Raw genomic sequence first — 16,566 nt, forward strand, 5'->3', positions numbered from 1 at the left:
GTTCTTTGCCGAAAACAATGTCAAGATACCACACAGTTCATGCACGTTATCTTTTAGCAGACTGCAGACTTCGGGGTGTCTCTATTTAGTGCTTTGTTTCCTGTATTCTTTGGTTAAGTTTTGCATCTGTAGTTTGAATTGGTTCTAAACCTTCTACCTGGTGTTATTGCAGAACTATAATGTCGTAAATTATGATGAGAGAGTGATGGATGGATTCTATGATGTTTATGGAATTAATTCCAATGCAACGATTCAGGGGAAAATGCCATTGTTAGTGGATCTAAAAGCAGTTTCGGTTTTGGATAATGTTGATTATGAAGTTATCTTAGTAAACCGTGCAGCTGATATGGAACTGCGGCAGCTTGAGGATAGAGTGTACTTCATGTCCCGGGAATGCCGAGCTTTAAAGAAGGTCCCAGTTACAAGTTTTTTAGTTGAGAAAATCGCTGACCTTGTTGTTAATAGGATGGGAGGTCCTGTTAATGATGCAGAAGAAATGTCAAAGAAGTGGACTGCAAGGAGTTATCAGCTAAGAGTTTCATTAAACTCTATCATTCTTCCCCTTGGCTGTCTTGATATTGGACATTCACGACATAGGGCCTTACTCTTTAAGGTGACAAGAGTTTCAATCTCTCCTTCCATTTCTTAACTAGATTGATATGGATAATTAGCTTGCTTTAGGATACCTTATTAAAAAAAAAGAGTTAGCTTGCTTTAGTATCAAATGATTGGTACTCATTATCTTTGAAGTATTCAGTGATGAAGTAAGTTCGGTTTAACTAACTAGTAACACCCACTATTTATTTCAGATAGATCTTTGCCTGTCTTTTTAGATTCAGCAGTGAAATTCACTCTTTAGTATAAGGGCATCTGGCATCTTATCCAAATTAAGAATCTGTGCTAGTTCTGTCATTTTTAAATATATTACTCCTTTTCTGATCAAATGGAAAATACAGAAAATCTTTTACTTCCAAGAGTGGATGATTGACTTTCTCTTCTGCACTAGTTTATATTGACTCATGCTTTTAACCATATATGAACCATTTCCTCTTCTGATAGGTACTTGCTGATAGAATCAACCTACCATGCAAACTAGTTAAGGGAAGTTACTACACTGGCACTGATGATGGAGCAGTTAATTTGATCAAATTTGACAATGGAAGGTAAAGAGTCTTCTGGTGGCACATTTCCTGGATGTTTGAAGTGTTTACTGAAAATGTCTCTGTGTTTTAGATCTTTGTAAGAGGTGGATTTGATTTGTGAAAAAAAGAGGTGAATTTGTTCTGCTTTCTCAAAATTAGTATTTCTAATAATATCATTCATAGTGGTTGTCGAGTTTCTGATGGTGTTCCCCCCCTCTCCCTCCTCTCTCTTTCTTAGATCTTTCCACCCTATTTTTCCAGTTGTAGAAAATCATGTAGAGCAGGGGTGAGGTTTGAGGGTTTTGGATGGGTAAATGCTACCCTTTTAATCCGTTCTCATTTTACATGTAGAACTGCTTGAGCAGATATGCTTTTGATTTTAATACGAATTTGTCGAGTTTTCTGCACAGAGAATGCTGCTATTTACTGCTTGACAGATTTTTATTATTTTGCGTGAATAACTGTTATGTATTTTTCTTGTTCTTCATGCTTTGGTTGTCAATTAAATGAAGTTTCCGGTTATCAAGTAAATGAAGTTGAGGCATACTTACATTCGTCTTTGTAAGATATAGTATTGTTTTTACTTTTTGATCAAGTTAAAAGTATTTTCATTCGTAAACATGACCAAAACGGTTGTATACAGAGGTTATACCAAAGAATCAACACTCTACAAAATATGATTCTCTACGAACTCCATCCAATCCTCTAAACAACAAGAAACTTTTTGTTTACACCAAAAGGAAGTAAGGGAGCGGAGACTACTACTCAACACACAAACAACCTTCCGCTTTCTAAGATTTTCCGCTGTCAAGATCACCCCTCTAATGGCTAGCCAAGTAAAAAAGCATACCTTCCTCGGAACACCTGAGCCATATGGCATTACATAGAAACTCAACCTCTTCTCTAACCAAAATTTTCGGAGAAAGAACTTCACAGAGAACACTCGATGACTTCCAAGGTGCCACCACCACACATCAGGATTATCCACCTAATTGATTTGTCTATGAAGTCTATCAATCTTTGGAACTCACTCACTTCCCAATCTTGAAATTCTCTTCTAAATCTCAAATCCCAAAAAGCCTCTCCACCTCGTGACCTCCTAATTTGTTGAATTGTCAAGTCTTGTTAGCAAGATATTAAATACAAACTCTGAAATTCGTCTTTCAAAATTATATTCCCACACCATTTATGCCCCCAAAAATTTACTTTCCTCCCATTTCCGACCTTGAGTGAGATATTTTCCACTAAATAATCCCATCCCTTTATAATATTTCTCCAAAAATCATACCCTAAAGGCTAAATAATATCTCTAATTTTCCAACCCCCATCCTTATTCCCATATTTATCACCCATCACCCCTGCATAAAGCTTGTACCTCCATCTCGAACCTCCACATCCACTTGCCTATAAAGCTTTATTAAAATTTTTTAATTCTGTAACTCCCAAACCTCCCCATTTATTTTAGGAGTTGTGACAATCCCCCCTCCCCGCATCAAATGAAACTTATTTGCCCCGTTTGCCGCATCCCAAAAGGAAATTTATCTGAATCTTTTCCTACTTTTCAATAACCGGAGTTGGAGCAAAAAACAAAGACAAGTAGTAAGTGGGGATGCTAGAAAGTGTGCTCTTAATAAGCACTTCCTTCCCACCCTTGTATAAATATTTTCTTTGTCACCCTGCTAGTCTTTTCTCGACTCTCTGAATATCGGACTCCACACAGTGTGATCCATGTGCAAAGCACCTAAAGGTATTCCAAGATATGTGGTCGGAAGAGCCCCAACCTTACAATTCAAAACTCGAGCAAGTGATGCAATATCATTCACCTCCCCAGTCGAAAATATCACACATTTCCTCAAATTGATTTTAAGTCTTGACACTACCTGAAACCAAGTGAGAGTTTGGCCTAAATAATCTAATTGGGTCACAATTGCATCACAAAACACCAAGGTATCATCACGAACAACAAATGAGACATTGATATTGTCCCTTCTCCCCCAACCACCGCATCAAAACCCTTCAAGTAGCCTCCCGAAACAATTTTATCCATCATCTTGCTCAGGGATTCCATAACTAAAATAAACAACTTCGGCGATAGAAGCTCCCCTTGTGTCAAACCCCTCGAGCTCCCAAAGAATTCTAACGGGTTACTATTTACCAACACAGAAAATCTCACTGAAGAAATGTAAAAATAGATCCATTTCCTCCACTTCTCCCCAAAACCTATTTGAAGCATAATGGAATCTAAGAATTTCCGATTTACATGATCGTATGCCTTTACAAGGTCAAGTTTGCACAAAACACCTGGTAATTGCTTTCTCCTAGAATCCACCACTTCAATAGCCACCAATTTTGTATCCAAAATTTTTCTGACCTCCACAAATACATTATGTGAAGTAGAAACTGTCTCATCCAACAACTTCTTCTTGAGTCTAATAGAAAACACCTTAGAAAGAATCTTGTAAATGCTTCCCGCTAAGCTAATAGGTCTATAGTCTTTCACGCTTGTACCACCCTCTCGTTTAGGGATAATGACAACGAACGAGGCATTCGAACTTCTTTTGAATTCACCACTATTTTGGAACTTAGCAATAGAATCGAATTCACCACTATTTTTGAACTTAGCAATAGAATCCATCAAATAGGTTTTGACTGTATTCCAGCAATGGTGAAAAAAATCCAAAGTGAAACCATCTGGCCTGGAGCTTTGTCACCCGCACAGCACTTCACTGCTCTTTTCACTTCCTCTTCCTTGAACGCCCTCTCCAATTTGACTGAACTCTAACACCCCTCCCCCCCTCTCCCCCTCAAGGTAGGCTTCCACTTTGCTTTCTCTTTAAACAATTTTTCATAATAATCTACAACTGCCCACTCTACTTCCTCTTTCCCTGCAAGGCTCACCCCATTAGTCTCCACTGATTCTATAGGGTTCCTCCTTCTATTAGCTATTGCCACCCTGGGAAAGAATTTTGTATTAGAGTCCCCCTCCTTCAACCATAATGCTCTCGATTTTTGCTTCCAACTAACCTCTTGAGTCAAAGCCAATATAGCTAACTCGGTTTTCAACAATTCTTTCCTCTCTTTCTCCCTCGTATCTAACCCCCTCTCCAACTCCCCTACTTCATTCATAATGTCTCTCATCTTCATGTCTACCCTCCCAAACGCCTCTTTATTCCACCCCCATGTCTACTATAAATAATTTCAACTTCTTGACTAGCCTATAAGAAGCCTCCCCTCCACTACATAACTACTCCACCATGTAGCTACTTTCTCCTGAAAATCAGCCACATTTAGCCACATATTCTCAATCTAAAAGGAGATCTCATCCGCCTTCCTCTACGACCATCCAACAATATAGGTGAATGGTCTGACAACAGCTGTGGAAGAGGAACCTGGATCGCATTGGATGCCATCTCCTCCCAAGTGGTAGACACAAGAAATCTGTCTGATCTCGATCTAGAAAAAGAGTCTTCCGACCTCGATCAAGTGAAAGAGGCACCTGTCAAAAGCAAATCAATAAGAAGAAAGCCATATATAAACTCTAAACTCCTCCATGGCCCTAGACACCACCCTATCCTCGCCTTTCAGAATCTAATGGTTAAAATCCCTCTTAACACCCAAGAAATATCCCATCTCCCCATACCAACACCCAATTCCTCCCAGAAAGTCTCCTTTGAGCTCTTCCCCACCAGTCAATACACACCCTCAAAACCCCATTCCATTCTTTTTTCCATGCCTTGAACCACATTCCTAACATGAAATCTTCCTTATAAACCTCCACACACTCAACCTTTTCTTTATCCCAAAGAATGAGAATTCCTCCCACACTTCCTTGGGCCGGGATGTAGTCATACTTCACCCACCTACCCCACACACACTTTTAATTGTATTATCTGTCAAAATCTCGATTATTGTTTCTTGAATACATATCACATCCGCTCCCCATTCCATAAACCCTGCTTTAATGATGGCCCTTTGTTGTATTGTTTATACTTACTAAAAAAACGAGTACTGTTAATTTCCTCTGTGCTCTCTTTTTGCTCTTGCCAAGTTTAGTCAAAAGTTTTTCGTCTAAATCGCTGTTTCATGTAGGATACTAGCTGTTTATCAGTTCTTTTTCCTTTATCTTCCATTTTAGTTCTTTAACCTTCTACTCTGTAGAATTACAATCGTGAAAATTTAGGAAATTTTCCAGTGGTGACCTGATTGATTATTGTTTTAATGTGCAGTGAATATATTATTGATTTAATGGGAGCACCAGGTGCGCTGATTCCTACTGAGGCACCGAGTGCTCAATTACAAAGTTATGCAGTAGATGTGCACAGTGTAACACCACTTCCTTCTGGTGGCACTATCATTTCATTTCCTGTATTAGACACACAAACTGGAACAGAATCAGGTTCAGTTACTACTACTCATGGAGCTGCCAATACATTGATTTCAAGCACAGAACCAGCTTTCTACCGCAATGAAGCAAAGGGGGATTGTGGAGTTAGAACTGTAAGCACCCAGATTGAGCATGACTCTGGAAATCTCCTTCCATTGTCGCCTAGATTATGTGATGCTTCAGCAGTTTCCCATGATAATGCATCCATTGCACAAATAACTCAGGCTAGAGAAGCTTGCGAGAATGTGAACGGTCTTGCAGAAAACTCAGAAGTTAAACTTCAAGGTGTTTTCTCGCAGAGTCAAATGTATTTGCAACCAGATCTGGTTTTAGGAGTTGTTGCTGGAAAAAATCAATTATCAGAGGAAAGGATTGTTGATACTAGACAAAGTTCAGAAAATAACATGCAGTCTCTTGTAGCCTTCACCAGGATGCAGTTTCCTTACAGTATCTCCTATAAAAGCGAACAGTATACTGTTGCTGCACCGGGAGACCATACACTAAATGATACTTCAGGTGAGAATTTTGCACATGTTAGATGTAGAATGAATGACACAATCCAAACAGGTCATGGAGCATTTGTGGGTTTCTAATTTATTCATTTTCCTAAATCTTTTAAAAGAGCAGTCTGAAAGTTGTTTTACTTGATGAAGGTGATAAATTCTATAGGGAGAAGTTTGGAAATATTTCAGATAACAATTGTACTTTCAAAGATAAAGAATCAACTACAAAAGCAAGGGAAATGGTTACTTGCATGCAGTCCAAGTCTTATGCGGTGCAGAAAGAACAGCTTGACCCGATGCTACGTGGAGTGGGAGAGTGGGAAATTCCGTGGGAAAATCTCCATGTTTTTGAACGTATTGGTATTGGTAAGACTCAGTGCTTTAATTTCATCTTCTGTGATTGGACATGGATGGGTGATGCAACCTTGGAGAAAAGTTAGTGCGGCTTTATCTAAAGTCAGATTTAAGCTTTCACTTTTTTCTTTTCTGTTGTAAACATATGGCTACATGTTTTGCTATCTTCTTGTTAAATGATAGAAGAAAAATAGCAGAGCTAGACTGAAAGTTCAGTATGTTATTCGTAAACTATGTAGTTCACAGTTCATATGCAGTTACCTAATGATGTCAGGTACAGTATTATTCTAAATTGAGTTCAATAAAAATAAAGATGTGTACATATAAATGTGTGCTCAGTCATATAGAGCAGTCATACTTTTATTCTCTGTAAAAAGGCCACTTCTTATGTTATTAAACTTGGTCATAAGCAAAAACAAAATGTCAAATCATTTTCTTTTTCCTAGTTTTTGTGTTTTCAGGTTTATTCATTTCACATTGTCTTAGTTTTGTGAATATTCCTGTTAATAAGTTATGTGTGAATTCATGTGAATAATAAGGTCTAACTTATAAGTTTTCAGATGAATTTGTTAGTTTCTTTCCTTGTCAAAACTAGGTCCTTTTTGTTTGTTTAATTGCTATTAATCATTTGCAAATTGTAGCTTGTACATTGGGTAAAGGTGAGTTGGCAGATAATATCACCCTTTATTTTATGGATGTGCCCTCATTTAGTGCCAGCTATTCGAAAGTTGGAGCTCCTTCATCTAATTGGAAAGACCTGAATGCATTACCTTTCATCACATGAAAATACAGTACTCTTGCCATCCCCAATTCAGTTGTCCGGATTTTGTCTGTTTTACGGAAACAGAATTGTCATATATTTTGTGTAAGGAACTGATTGTCATAGAAAGCTGAATGCTATTTTGTTGAAAATGTAGTATCCTTTCATGTGCTTTGTGGTACCTCCCTGTTACTAGCTTTATTAAAATATGATCATCTTATGAGAAAATATCAATGCCTTTCAATATCATATTACCAAAATTTATCATAGTTCTGCTTTTCTTAAAAATATAATAAATACTCCAATTCTGGAAGCAGTATACATTGTCTTCACTGGCCACTTCCATTTAACTACCACAAGACTTCATTAATTCACAGGGGCAAAATTTTGTGTGAGTGCCTCCAGTAGTATTGCTTGAGTGGAGACTTTTACCGCTTTGCTACTCATTTCCCCATTCCCTTCCTACTTTTTACTTACTTTTAGGAAGCAGATTATTTTGTTCCTTATGAATACAGTTTAACATTTAAATTAGTTATATCTTTCTTGCTTAAGTGAATGTAAAAAAGAAGGCAATCATTAAGATTAGATGTTCAACATAATAACACTGATGTGACTTTGCAGGGTCATATGGCGAGGTATACCGTGCAGAATGGAATGGCACAGTAAGTCTTATTTCTGATTTGAATTTCTATTTCTCTACCGTGAGTAGGAATAAGAACCATAGCACATTAGCTCTAGAGTTTGAGAAGTCCCCAATTTTCTGTGTTCCATATTCTGGAGAAAGCAAAATGGATTTGCCTTTTTCATGGATCGGTTTTCTAATTTTCTGCAGGACTCTTTCAAATAGGAAAGTATTATGAAATTCTTATATGTGCCAATCCTTTCCATGAATTTGGAAATAGTAGGAGCTATTAACACTACTTGATGCATGCACACTCTCTTATCATTAGAGGCATGTCACATGTGTGCACTGTGTATTAAATGGCGTGACCAAATATTTAGTCACCTTACACCTTTTATCAAAGTTGTTTCGGAAAATGTCATTTGCAGAGGAAATTGACAAGAAGAAAATAGGCAAAAATCAAGACATCATTGAATCATATGTGGTTCTCATGATTCTAAGTGGAAGGATAGGAAGAGTTTCCACTCTACTCTACTTTTAGCGGCATTGGTACATATACATTTCTCCCTCAATTCCAATTTATGTGATGTAGTTTGACGCGGCCTGAAGTTTGAAAGTAAAGAAGACTTGAACTTGTGGTTTTGCACATACCATAACTAGCTATATGACTTTTGAAATTTGTGGTTTACACATGCCCTAACATTTATGTGGCTATAAATGAATTCCGGATAATAGTTGCTTTCTGCTTGAAGGAGCAAGGAAGAGCTAGCTTCCCATTATCAGTAAAATGAGATGTTTAAAGTTGAATTGCTTCCAAATATAGAAATTTGCTTTTCTTCTTAGAATGGATTAATAAGGGAATCCTGTCACATAAATTGGAACGGAGGGAGCATCTGTTTTCCTAGTAATATGTTTGGAATGCAAGATGATGATTAAGGTAATTTAGAAGCCAGTGGACTTCAAGTAGACTAAAAGCAACTATTTTAAATAATAGTATGCATAGTATAGACAAGATTTTCCTCTTAGATCTATGTATGTAGCCTAATAGATAAGCTGACATTTCCTTCACGAATTCCTTTCTTCCCATAGTCACTATAGTTGCAACTGAACGCACACCCATGAACTTCATTACGACTTCCTCTTTCCTACTTGTCTCCTGTCTAAAGCACCTCACAAAATCTAAAATTGGTTCAGCCAGATTTTTTTCTCTTGATTGGTAAAGGGTATTGTATTAGAAGCAGCAAACTTCTGGCAAGTATTTGCAGACGCAAGTCTCATTACAAGATGTGAAATGAACTCCAAAAGTCAACCATGGCTTCTGTATCATTAGCTATTGTCATGTTGCACCCAATAAACAGAAGAGAAATTCTTCTGTGCTCTAAACTAATTACAGATTCCTTTTTGCTTTGAAAAATTCTCGGATTTCTTTCCTTCCAAATACACCACAGATGGCAGCAGGCATTGAGTTCCATATTCTTAGTTTGCCTTTTCCGGTCCTTTCATGTTCCAGCATTGCAGTAGCTCGACTGTCGCCTCAGGCATCACCCAACTGAACCCCCCACAATAGATAGTAGAAAATGCCAAATTTGTGAGGTGTAGGGACAATGTAAGAAGAGATTATTGACACTCTCCCCTTCTCACACAATGTACATCTGCTGCAGATTGTAGTTTTTCTTTTCTGAAGAATATCCTGAGTTAAACATGCTTCATGCATCACCAGCCACAAAAAAACAATTGACCTTCAAAGGTGCCTTATTTCTTCAGATGACTCTCCAAGGACAATTGGGAAAGCTGTCAGATGAATTCCTTATGATTTGATAACAACGTCTAACCTTGAATTTCCCCTTTGCATCTCCATTCCATAGTAAAGTGTCAGCTTTTGACAGAACTAGGCTTTGGCTATGTAGCTGAAGCATTAGAGAAGACACTATCAAACTCCCAATCATTTATATTGTGTCTAAAAGTGAAGTTCCAGCCATGTTCTGACCAATAATCAGCCAGATTCTAATTGAGCATTTTGCTCCTAATTTGAACTTGCAAGTAAATTTCATTTAGACATTCAAACTATGGCATGGTCATATTTGCACCTGCACATGCCCTCAAATTTTGGAAGAACTTTTGTTCATGTTCTCAAGCTCTCATTACGTAGATAAGTTAACCACATAAAATATGTCGCATCCTTTAATTATACACATTAACCGTAGTTGGAACATGCATGAGGTTTTCTGGCCTATTGAGGCTAATGCAAATAATCAAAGGAGGTGAGATACAACTAGTTAACTTTTCTATGTAATGGGTGCTTCAGAACACGCGCATAAGATTTTCTAAAATATGAGGTGAAAGTGTCTAATTGGAACACTTTAATATGTGTTCAGGTGCTCAACCAGAATAGGCCGTAGTTCGAGTGTTCAAATGAAATTTATTGGCATGTTTAAGGGGTTGTCGATGTATTCTGCCTATACACTTCCTTTTCTGGTAAGAATGTATATACAACACACATATATGCTCACATAGTGAGAAATATTTGTACGTGTAATAGTGATGGTCTCTCTTTACCGAAGCAATCTACCCCTAGCTTAATGTTTTAACCATTTTCTTTCATTCTCCATTTATCTTAGAATCGCAAACCATGCACTCTAATTCACTGTTAATTGTATGAGCTATTTAGATTCTCTTTAAAATTGAAGAGATTGTAAAGTGGTCTAGAACCTTAAATGGTATTAACATATGAAACACTATGTTTAGAAACCATGGCAAGGAAGAGACATGGAGGTATATTTTTGAAAAATCCCATTCTCTTGGTTTTTCAGTTCGTTTTGCTAAGTCCCCCAAAATTAGACTTAATCAAATCAAATAGGCTATGCCCTCAAACTAAATTCATTAGATGGAAAGTGCCTTGTTGTTTGCTTTTTGCGGATGATGTAATCTTGATTGATGAGACACGTAGGTGGAGTTAATGCTAAATTGGAGGTTTGGAGGCAAACTCTCGAGTCTAGAGGATTTAGGTTGAGTAGGTCTAAGACGAAATATTTGGAGTGTAAGTTCAGTGAGGTGTCTCATGAGTCCGATGTGGTGGTTAAGTTTGATACTCATTTTATCAGTAAGAGATAGTTCAATTATCTGGGGTCTATGATTCAGGAGAATAGAGAGATTGATGAAGATATCACTCATCGAATTGGGGTAGGGTGGATGAAATGGAGGCTCGCCTCTGGAATCTTGTGTGGCACAAAGGTACCTCCTAAACTTAAAGGCAAGCTCTACAGAGTGGTGGTTAGTCCGGCTTTGTTGTATGGGGTGGAGTGTTGAAGATGAAAGTGGAGGAGATGAGAATGCTTCGGTGGATGTATGGGTGTACTAGGAAAGATAGGATTAGAAATGAGGCTATTCGAGATAAGGTGGGAGTGGCTTTGGTCGAAGCCAAGATGATGGAAGCGAGGTTGAGATGGGTTGGTCATGTGATGAGGAGGAGCACGGATGCCATAGTACGGAGGTGTGAGAGGTTGATTAGGGATGGTTTCAAGTGACTTAGAGGTAGACCGAAGAAATATTGGAGGGAGGTGATTAGACATGACATGGAGCAGCTCCAGTTTACCAAGGACATGGCCTTGGATAGGAAGTTGTGGAGGAGGCTGATTAGGGTAGAAGGTTAGTATGAGTTTAGGATTTTATATTTTTTATTGTATTACTTAGTGTATCTTGTTTATGGTATTGTTGGATATGTTAATTTCTATTGTATCTTGTTCTTTTACTATTCCTTGTCTAGATCTATTGGGAACAACCTCTCTATCTCTATCTCACATTTGAGGTAATGGTATGGACTGCGTACACTTACCCTCTCCAGACCCCACTTGGTGGGAATATACTGGGTATGTTGTTGTTGTGAATAATCAGAGAGACAGTGTAGAATAAAGCGGAATTAATGAACTACAAATTTTGGGAAAAGGCTGGGCATAGTTATAACAATCAAATAACCTGGCTGGGCATAGTTATAACAATCAAATAACCTAATCTATGTAAATTAATCAAATCAATATGAAATTATGAATTGTGTGCTAATCTTAACAGTCTCCTTGAAGCATTTTTTTCATAGGCTCAAAACATGTTGCAAATGTATTGAATTCGAGGAATTTTGTAAGAACATTGGCTTGTGGGTCATTTAAGTCGATGAAGCTAGAAGCAATTCATCTGGATTCAATTTTATGTTACTAAAACACAATCCACCTCTACGTCACCTCAACTCTTGGAGAAGTCATTTCTTTACTAGATATATATGGTTGCATGGGTCATAGCTTGATATTCAGATTTTGTACTAAATTAGTGACAAGATCTTGGTTTTCACTCTTCAAAGAAATTAGATTTTCCCTAATCAATGGCATAGTATTTAGAGGTAGATTGTCTTATCTAATCAGGAACTTGCCCAATACAACTTTTCTTCTAATCCAAGCTAATTGGGGTCAGTTATATATATCCTTACCATTCATTTCATTCTACTTGGTCATGCTTAGGAGCACATCCCAATGTATTCTGTTGTGTAGGATAAATAGAAGTAAGAGCGAATATATGCACCACAAATTTAGTCGGTATAAGAAAAGAGAAGTTAAGGTGAGATTAGATGGAATTGTTGTGTCTAAAGCAAACAATGCAGATATCTTGGTTCATTCCAGGAGAATGGAATGGTAGATGATGATGTTAAACAGAATCAAATCGGATGGTTTAAATGCAAATTTGCTACCAGGGTGTTATGTGATGGAAGCATGCCTACCAAAATGAAAGATAAGTTCTATACAACAGTTATGAGGCCAACAATATATACGGGAATGAATGTTGCGCCTTTAAATTCCAACACATCTGTAAGATGAGTGTTATGGAGATGTGTATGCTCATACAAGATTAAAATATACAACATTCGCCAAAAGGTGCATAGCACATGTATATTCAACATTCGCCAAAAGGTGCATAGCACATGTTGAAGATAAAATAAAAGTTTGCATGATATAGTTTGGTCATGTCCCGCGTCAACATCCGGATGCACCGGCTCATAAATGTAATACTAATACCATGGTGAGTGAATGTGTTAACTGAAATCATGTGGAAAGAAGTTATCTAAAAGACCTATAATTTCTTTGGAATCCGTGCAAACTTACCAAAACTCAAGGCACAATGGAAAAAAGAACTATATAAGTTATCCAATTAGTTAGGAATATGCTTTGGTCATGTTAGTACATCTGTTTTAGGTTTTGTGCTTTTTAGCATTCTTTTAGCCCTATCTGAGATTTTTATGCCGAGAGAAATATAGATAACTTTGGGTACTCTTTCTATATTTTTATTTTTAGCCCTTTCTGAGATTTTTTTTTCCTAGTGTTTGTGTTCTTTGGTATCACGTCAAATCTTTGTTCTGGTTACTTGCTAGAGTTCTAGAAAGTTGGCATGCACTGGTCACTCACTGTCCGTCCGATACTTTGTACCGATAAAATTTCTGAAAGAAATTGACTAGCATCCCGCATCTCTGTGCCGATAGCATGAGAGTGGTCTGTATTGTTTACAGTAGTGATTGTATAATTATCTAACACCTTTTATCTGTAAATTTAATGTTGCAGGAAGTTGCAGTGAAGAAATTCATGAATCAGGATATAACAAGTGATGCCCTAGCACAGTTTAAATGTGAAGTAAGTTGTAACTAGGCAATGATATGATGTCCCTGTACTATGAGTTCTCCTGAAATTCTAACACGCTGTGAATTTCATTTTGCAGATTGAAATTATGTTGCGGCTGAGACATCCTAATGTTGTTCTCTTCATGGGAGCTGTAACTCGTCCCCCAAATCTCTCTATACTGACTGAGTACCTGCCCAGGTTGAGAACTCTTTGCTACTTGCACATCTACTGACATACTGCAATTAGTGTTTTCCCATATCTTAAATATTTAGTCTTAGTTTCTTGGCTCATAATATTTTTCAAAATTATGGACATTGTTGCCGGTTTGGTAGTGGCTTGTACCTTTTGCCTTTGTGTTCTCTCAAATCTTTGTAATGTGTTTGTGAAATGATGCTCTTGTTTATTTCTTCGCTTAGCAAATGATTACACAGTTTAAAATGTTCGGGAAACTCTTATCTCATCTGATACCTCCTAGATCTTTCTTTCTCAAAAAAATACCTCCTAGATCTATTGCCATTGATGCTGAGATACTTGATAGTATCACATTTGTGTTGAGTAATATGTCAATTTGTTTCTCTTCTGAAGCATATCTGATAGCCATAGTTTTGGTGCAGGGGAAGTTTATATAAGCTACTGCATCGTCCAAGTATCCAAATTGAGGAGAAAAAGCGTTTGCGGATGGCACTTGATGTGGTATTTATTGGAGGCGGAACACCTTGGTTTGTTGTCAGATCTAGTTTCCTGTTTTCTAATGTCTCAACTTCTTGTAGGCCAAAGGAATGAATTACTTGCACACAAGCAACCCTCTCATTGTGCATCGAGATTTGAAGACTCCAAATCTTCTGGTTGATAAAAATTGGGTTGTTAAGGTGCGTCTTACTTGAATCTTGTAATAGTGTGTCTGACTTGAATCTTGTAATAGTAGCCTATAAAATTTGTAAGAAGTAAGCTTTTGTTTATCCCCCAATAATCCATGCTTCCTCCATGTTTGAAGGTTTGTGATTTTGGGATGTCCCGCATGAAGCACCACACATTTCTCTCTTCAAAGTCAACTGCCGGAACGGTGATTGCATGTTCACTTTTATGAAAGTTTATGCCATCTGTCCAGGCTTCTTTCCTACTGTTCTCTACCCTTTGAGAACAAAAACAAGAACTAACAAAGATTGTGGTCTAGAGAGGTTGAGAAGAGATAAGATCTGAAACCTTCAAATTTGCTAATAGTATTCCATTAATTGCAGGCTGAATGGATGGCACCAGAAGTTTTACGGAATGAACCATCCAATGAAAAGTGAGTTTATTCTTTATTAATATCCTTCGTTAGCGAACTTTTTTATGGTTATTAGTTTTGTATGTTCATGAATGTGTTTGGTTTGTCTGGTTTGCAGATCTGATGTGTTCAGTTTTGGTGTAATACTCTGGGAGTTAGCTACTCTCAAAGTGCCATGGACAGGGATGAACTCAATGCAAGTTGTTGGAGCCGTTGGTTTTCAGGGTAGACGCCTTGATATTCCTGCAAGTGTTGATCCCATAATTGCAGAGATTATAAGTGAATGTTGGAATCAGTATGTATCTTTTGAACTTGATATAATTTCATGTGCAAATGAATTTCAAGTGTGTTCATGTCCAGAAGAGTCTTCATTTAAATGACTAATGTCCTTCTCTGCAGAAATCCCCAAGTGCGCCCCTCTTTTGGGCAGATTATAAGTCGTCTTAAGCGTCTTCAGCATCTTAATGTCAAGGGATTTGAAACTTGTACAGATCAGCATAAAGGTTGACAGGTTAGGCATTGTTGTAATAATAACAGAAGCTTGTTGCTGGGCTCAAAGAGCCAGAGCAACTGAGAATTGATTGCAAAGTCTTGTAGATGCAAAGAAGCACACTAGAAAACCCTGGATTGGAAGCTGTTGGTTCATTCGAAGTGGGGACTCAACGCAACCAAATCAGAAACAAGCAGATATCTCCAAGGTAATGGCTGCGGGAAGTGCAGTAGTTGAAAATTAGTTCATAGTGATCGTTGTATCAAGTCTTCAATTATGTAAAAGGAAAAAGAAAAAAAAAATCCCTTTTAGTTTTAGTTAGTTTTTAGGCTGATGAATGCACTACCATTGAGATTTGTAATGAGTTCCACAAAGGAGCAACAGAGGAAAAGTCTCAATTCTGTGAAGGTCGTCGAAGGAAGCAATTGTAAACAGTCGGTCTCTGCAGGTTGTACCAACAGAAGAATAAATGGAAATGAGGAAAATTTGCTACATTACCATCTTTATTCTCTGTGTCGTGCTTATATAGTGACGACAATTTTGTGTACAGTAATACCTGCACAATGAGTACAGTGCTAAACTTATTTTCTAGGCGTAGAAGTACCACCAACCTGAATAAGGAGTTTATGTCCCGTGGATTAACTCATTGTAAAAAAGGTTAATTAAATTCACCTACTACTTTTGCGCGGGTGAACTGCTCTGTTTTGGCTTGATTTCTTTGTTTAAATGCTTTTGTACATAAGCTTATCTTCTATTACATTTGTGACCAAAATGACAACTAGCTGCGGCAAATCAAGGAGTTAAAAGAATGCGAGATGTCACTTGTATTTGTTTACACTAAAAATGGTATAGTATATGAGGTCATTGTATTTGTTTGCACTCAAAATGTTATAGTATATGATGCTCAGAGCACGCGTCCTAATTTAAGTCTTGTTTAGATCCGTCTACTAGTGGTTTCGTTACTAAAAGGAAAGAAATAGCACTAGAATAAAGCAGTAAAGCAGAATGAATGTAAATTCATGCGTTTCGATCTTTTGCTAGTGTTTCCCTGAACCACAGCTACAACTCCGGTAATGTCTGTGAATGACTAAGTAAAACAAAGGAACGTTAAGTGGACTTTGGTAAAAAGAAAGTGTAATATTGTTGTTGTATTGCTTGGAATGCAGAATGCCCTTACATATGGGAGTGAACTATTTATTGACGACAATAGTGAGGCCATAGCCAATACAAAAATTACACTAGAGTAGGGGTCGTTTGGTAGTGTATAAGAATAATGCAAAATATAGTATATTAGTAGTGCTTTTATTAGCTATACTTGCATTAGTTATACTTATATTTTCTTATGCAGTGTTTGGTTTGATGTATTAAAAATAATATGAATTACATAATT

At 37.4% G+C, this 16,566-nt stretch overlaps 1 protein-coding gene across 2 annotated transcripts; it reads left to right on the top strand.

The window, feature by feature from the left end:
* Nucleotides 1-172: 172 nt before the first annotated feature.
* LOC124890902 (serine/threonine-protein kinase EDR1-like) lies at nucleotides 173-15,876 on the top strand (the record flags this gene model as incomplete). 2 transcript variants are annotated; one of them, XM_047402756.1, is given in 14 exon segments in its annotated part: nucleotides 173-613; nucleotides 1,060-1,163; nucleotides 5,369-6,042; nucleotides 6,180-6,395; nucleotides 7,765-7,805; nucleotides 13,363-13,431; nucleotides 13,517-13,617; nucleotides 14,034-14,112; nucleotides 14,190-14,288; nucleotides 14,414-14,482; nucleotides 14,658-14,707; nucleotides 14,805-14,981; nucleotides 15,086-15,197; nucleotides 15,284-15,876. In XM_047402756.1, coding segments are annotated over 13 exon segments (2,229 nt in total), but the record flags the coding sequence as incomplete, so codon positions are not given.
* Nucleotides 15,877-16,566: the final 690 nt, after the last annotated feature.

The sequence above is a fragment of the Capsicum annuum genome, unplaced genomic scaffold, assembly GCF_002878395.1.
Source record: "Capsicum annuum cultivar UCD-10X-F1 unplaced genomic scaffold, UCD10Xv1.1 ctg2682, whole genome shotgun sequence".
NCBI lineage: Eukaryota > Viridiplantae > Streptophyta > Magnoliopsida > Solanales > Solanaceae > Capsicum > Capsicum annuum.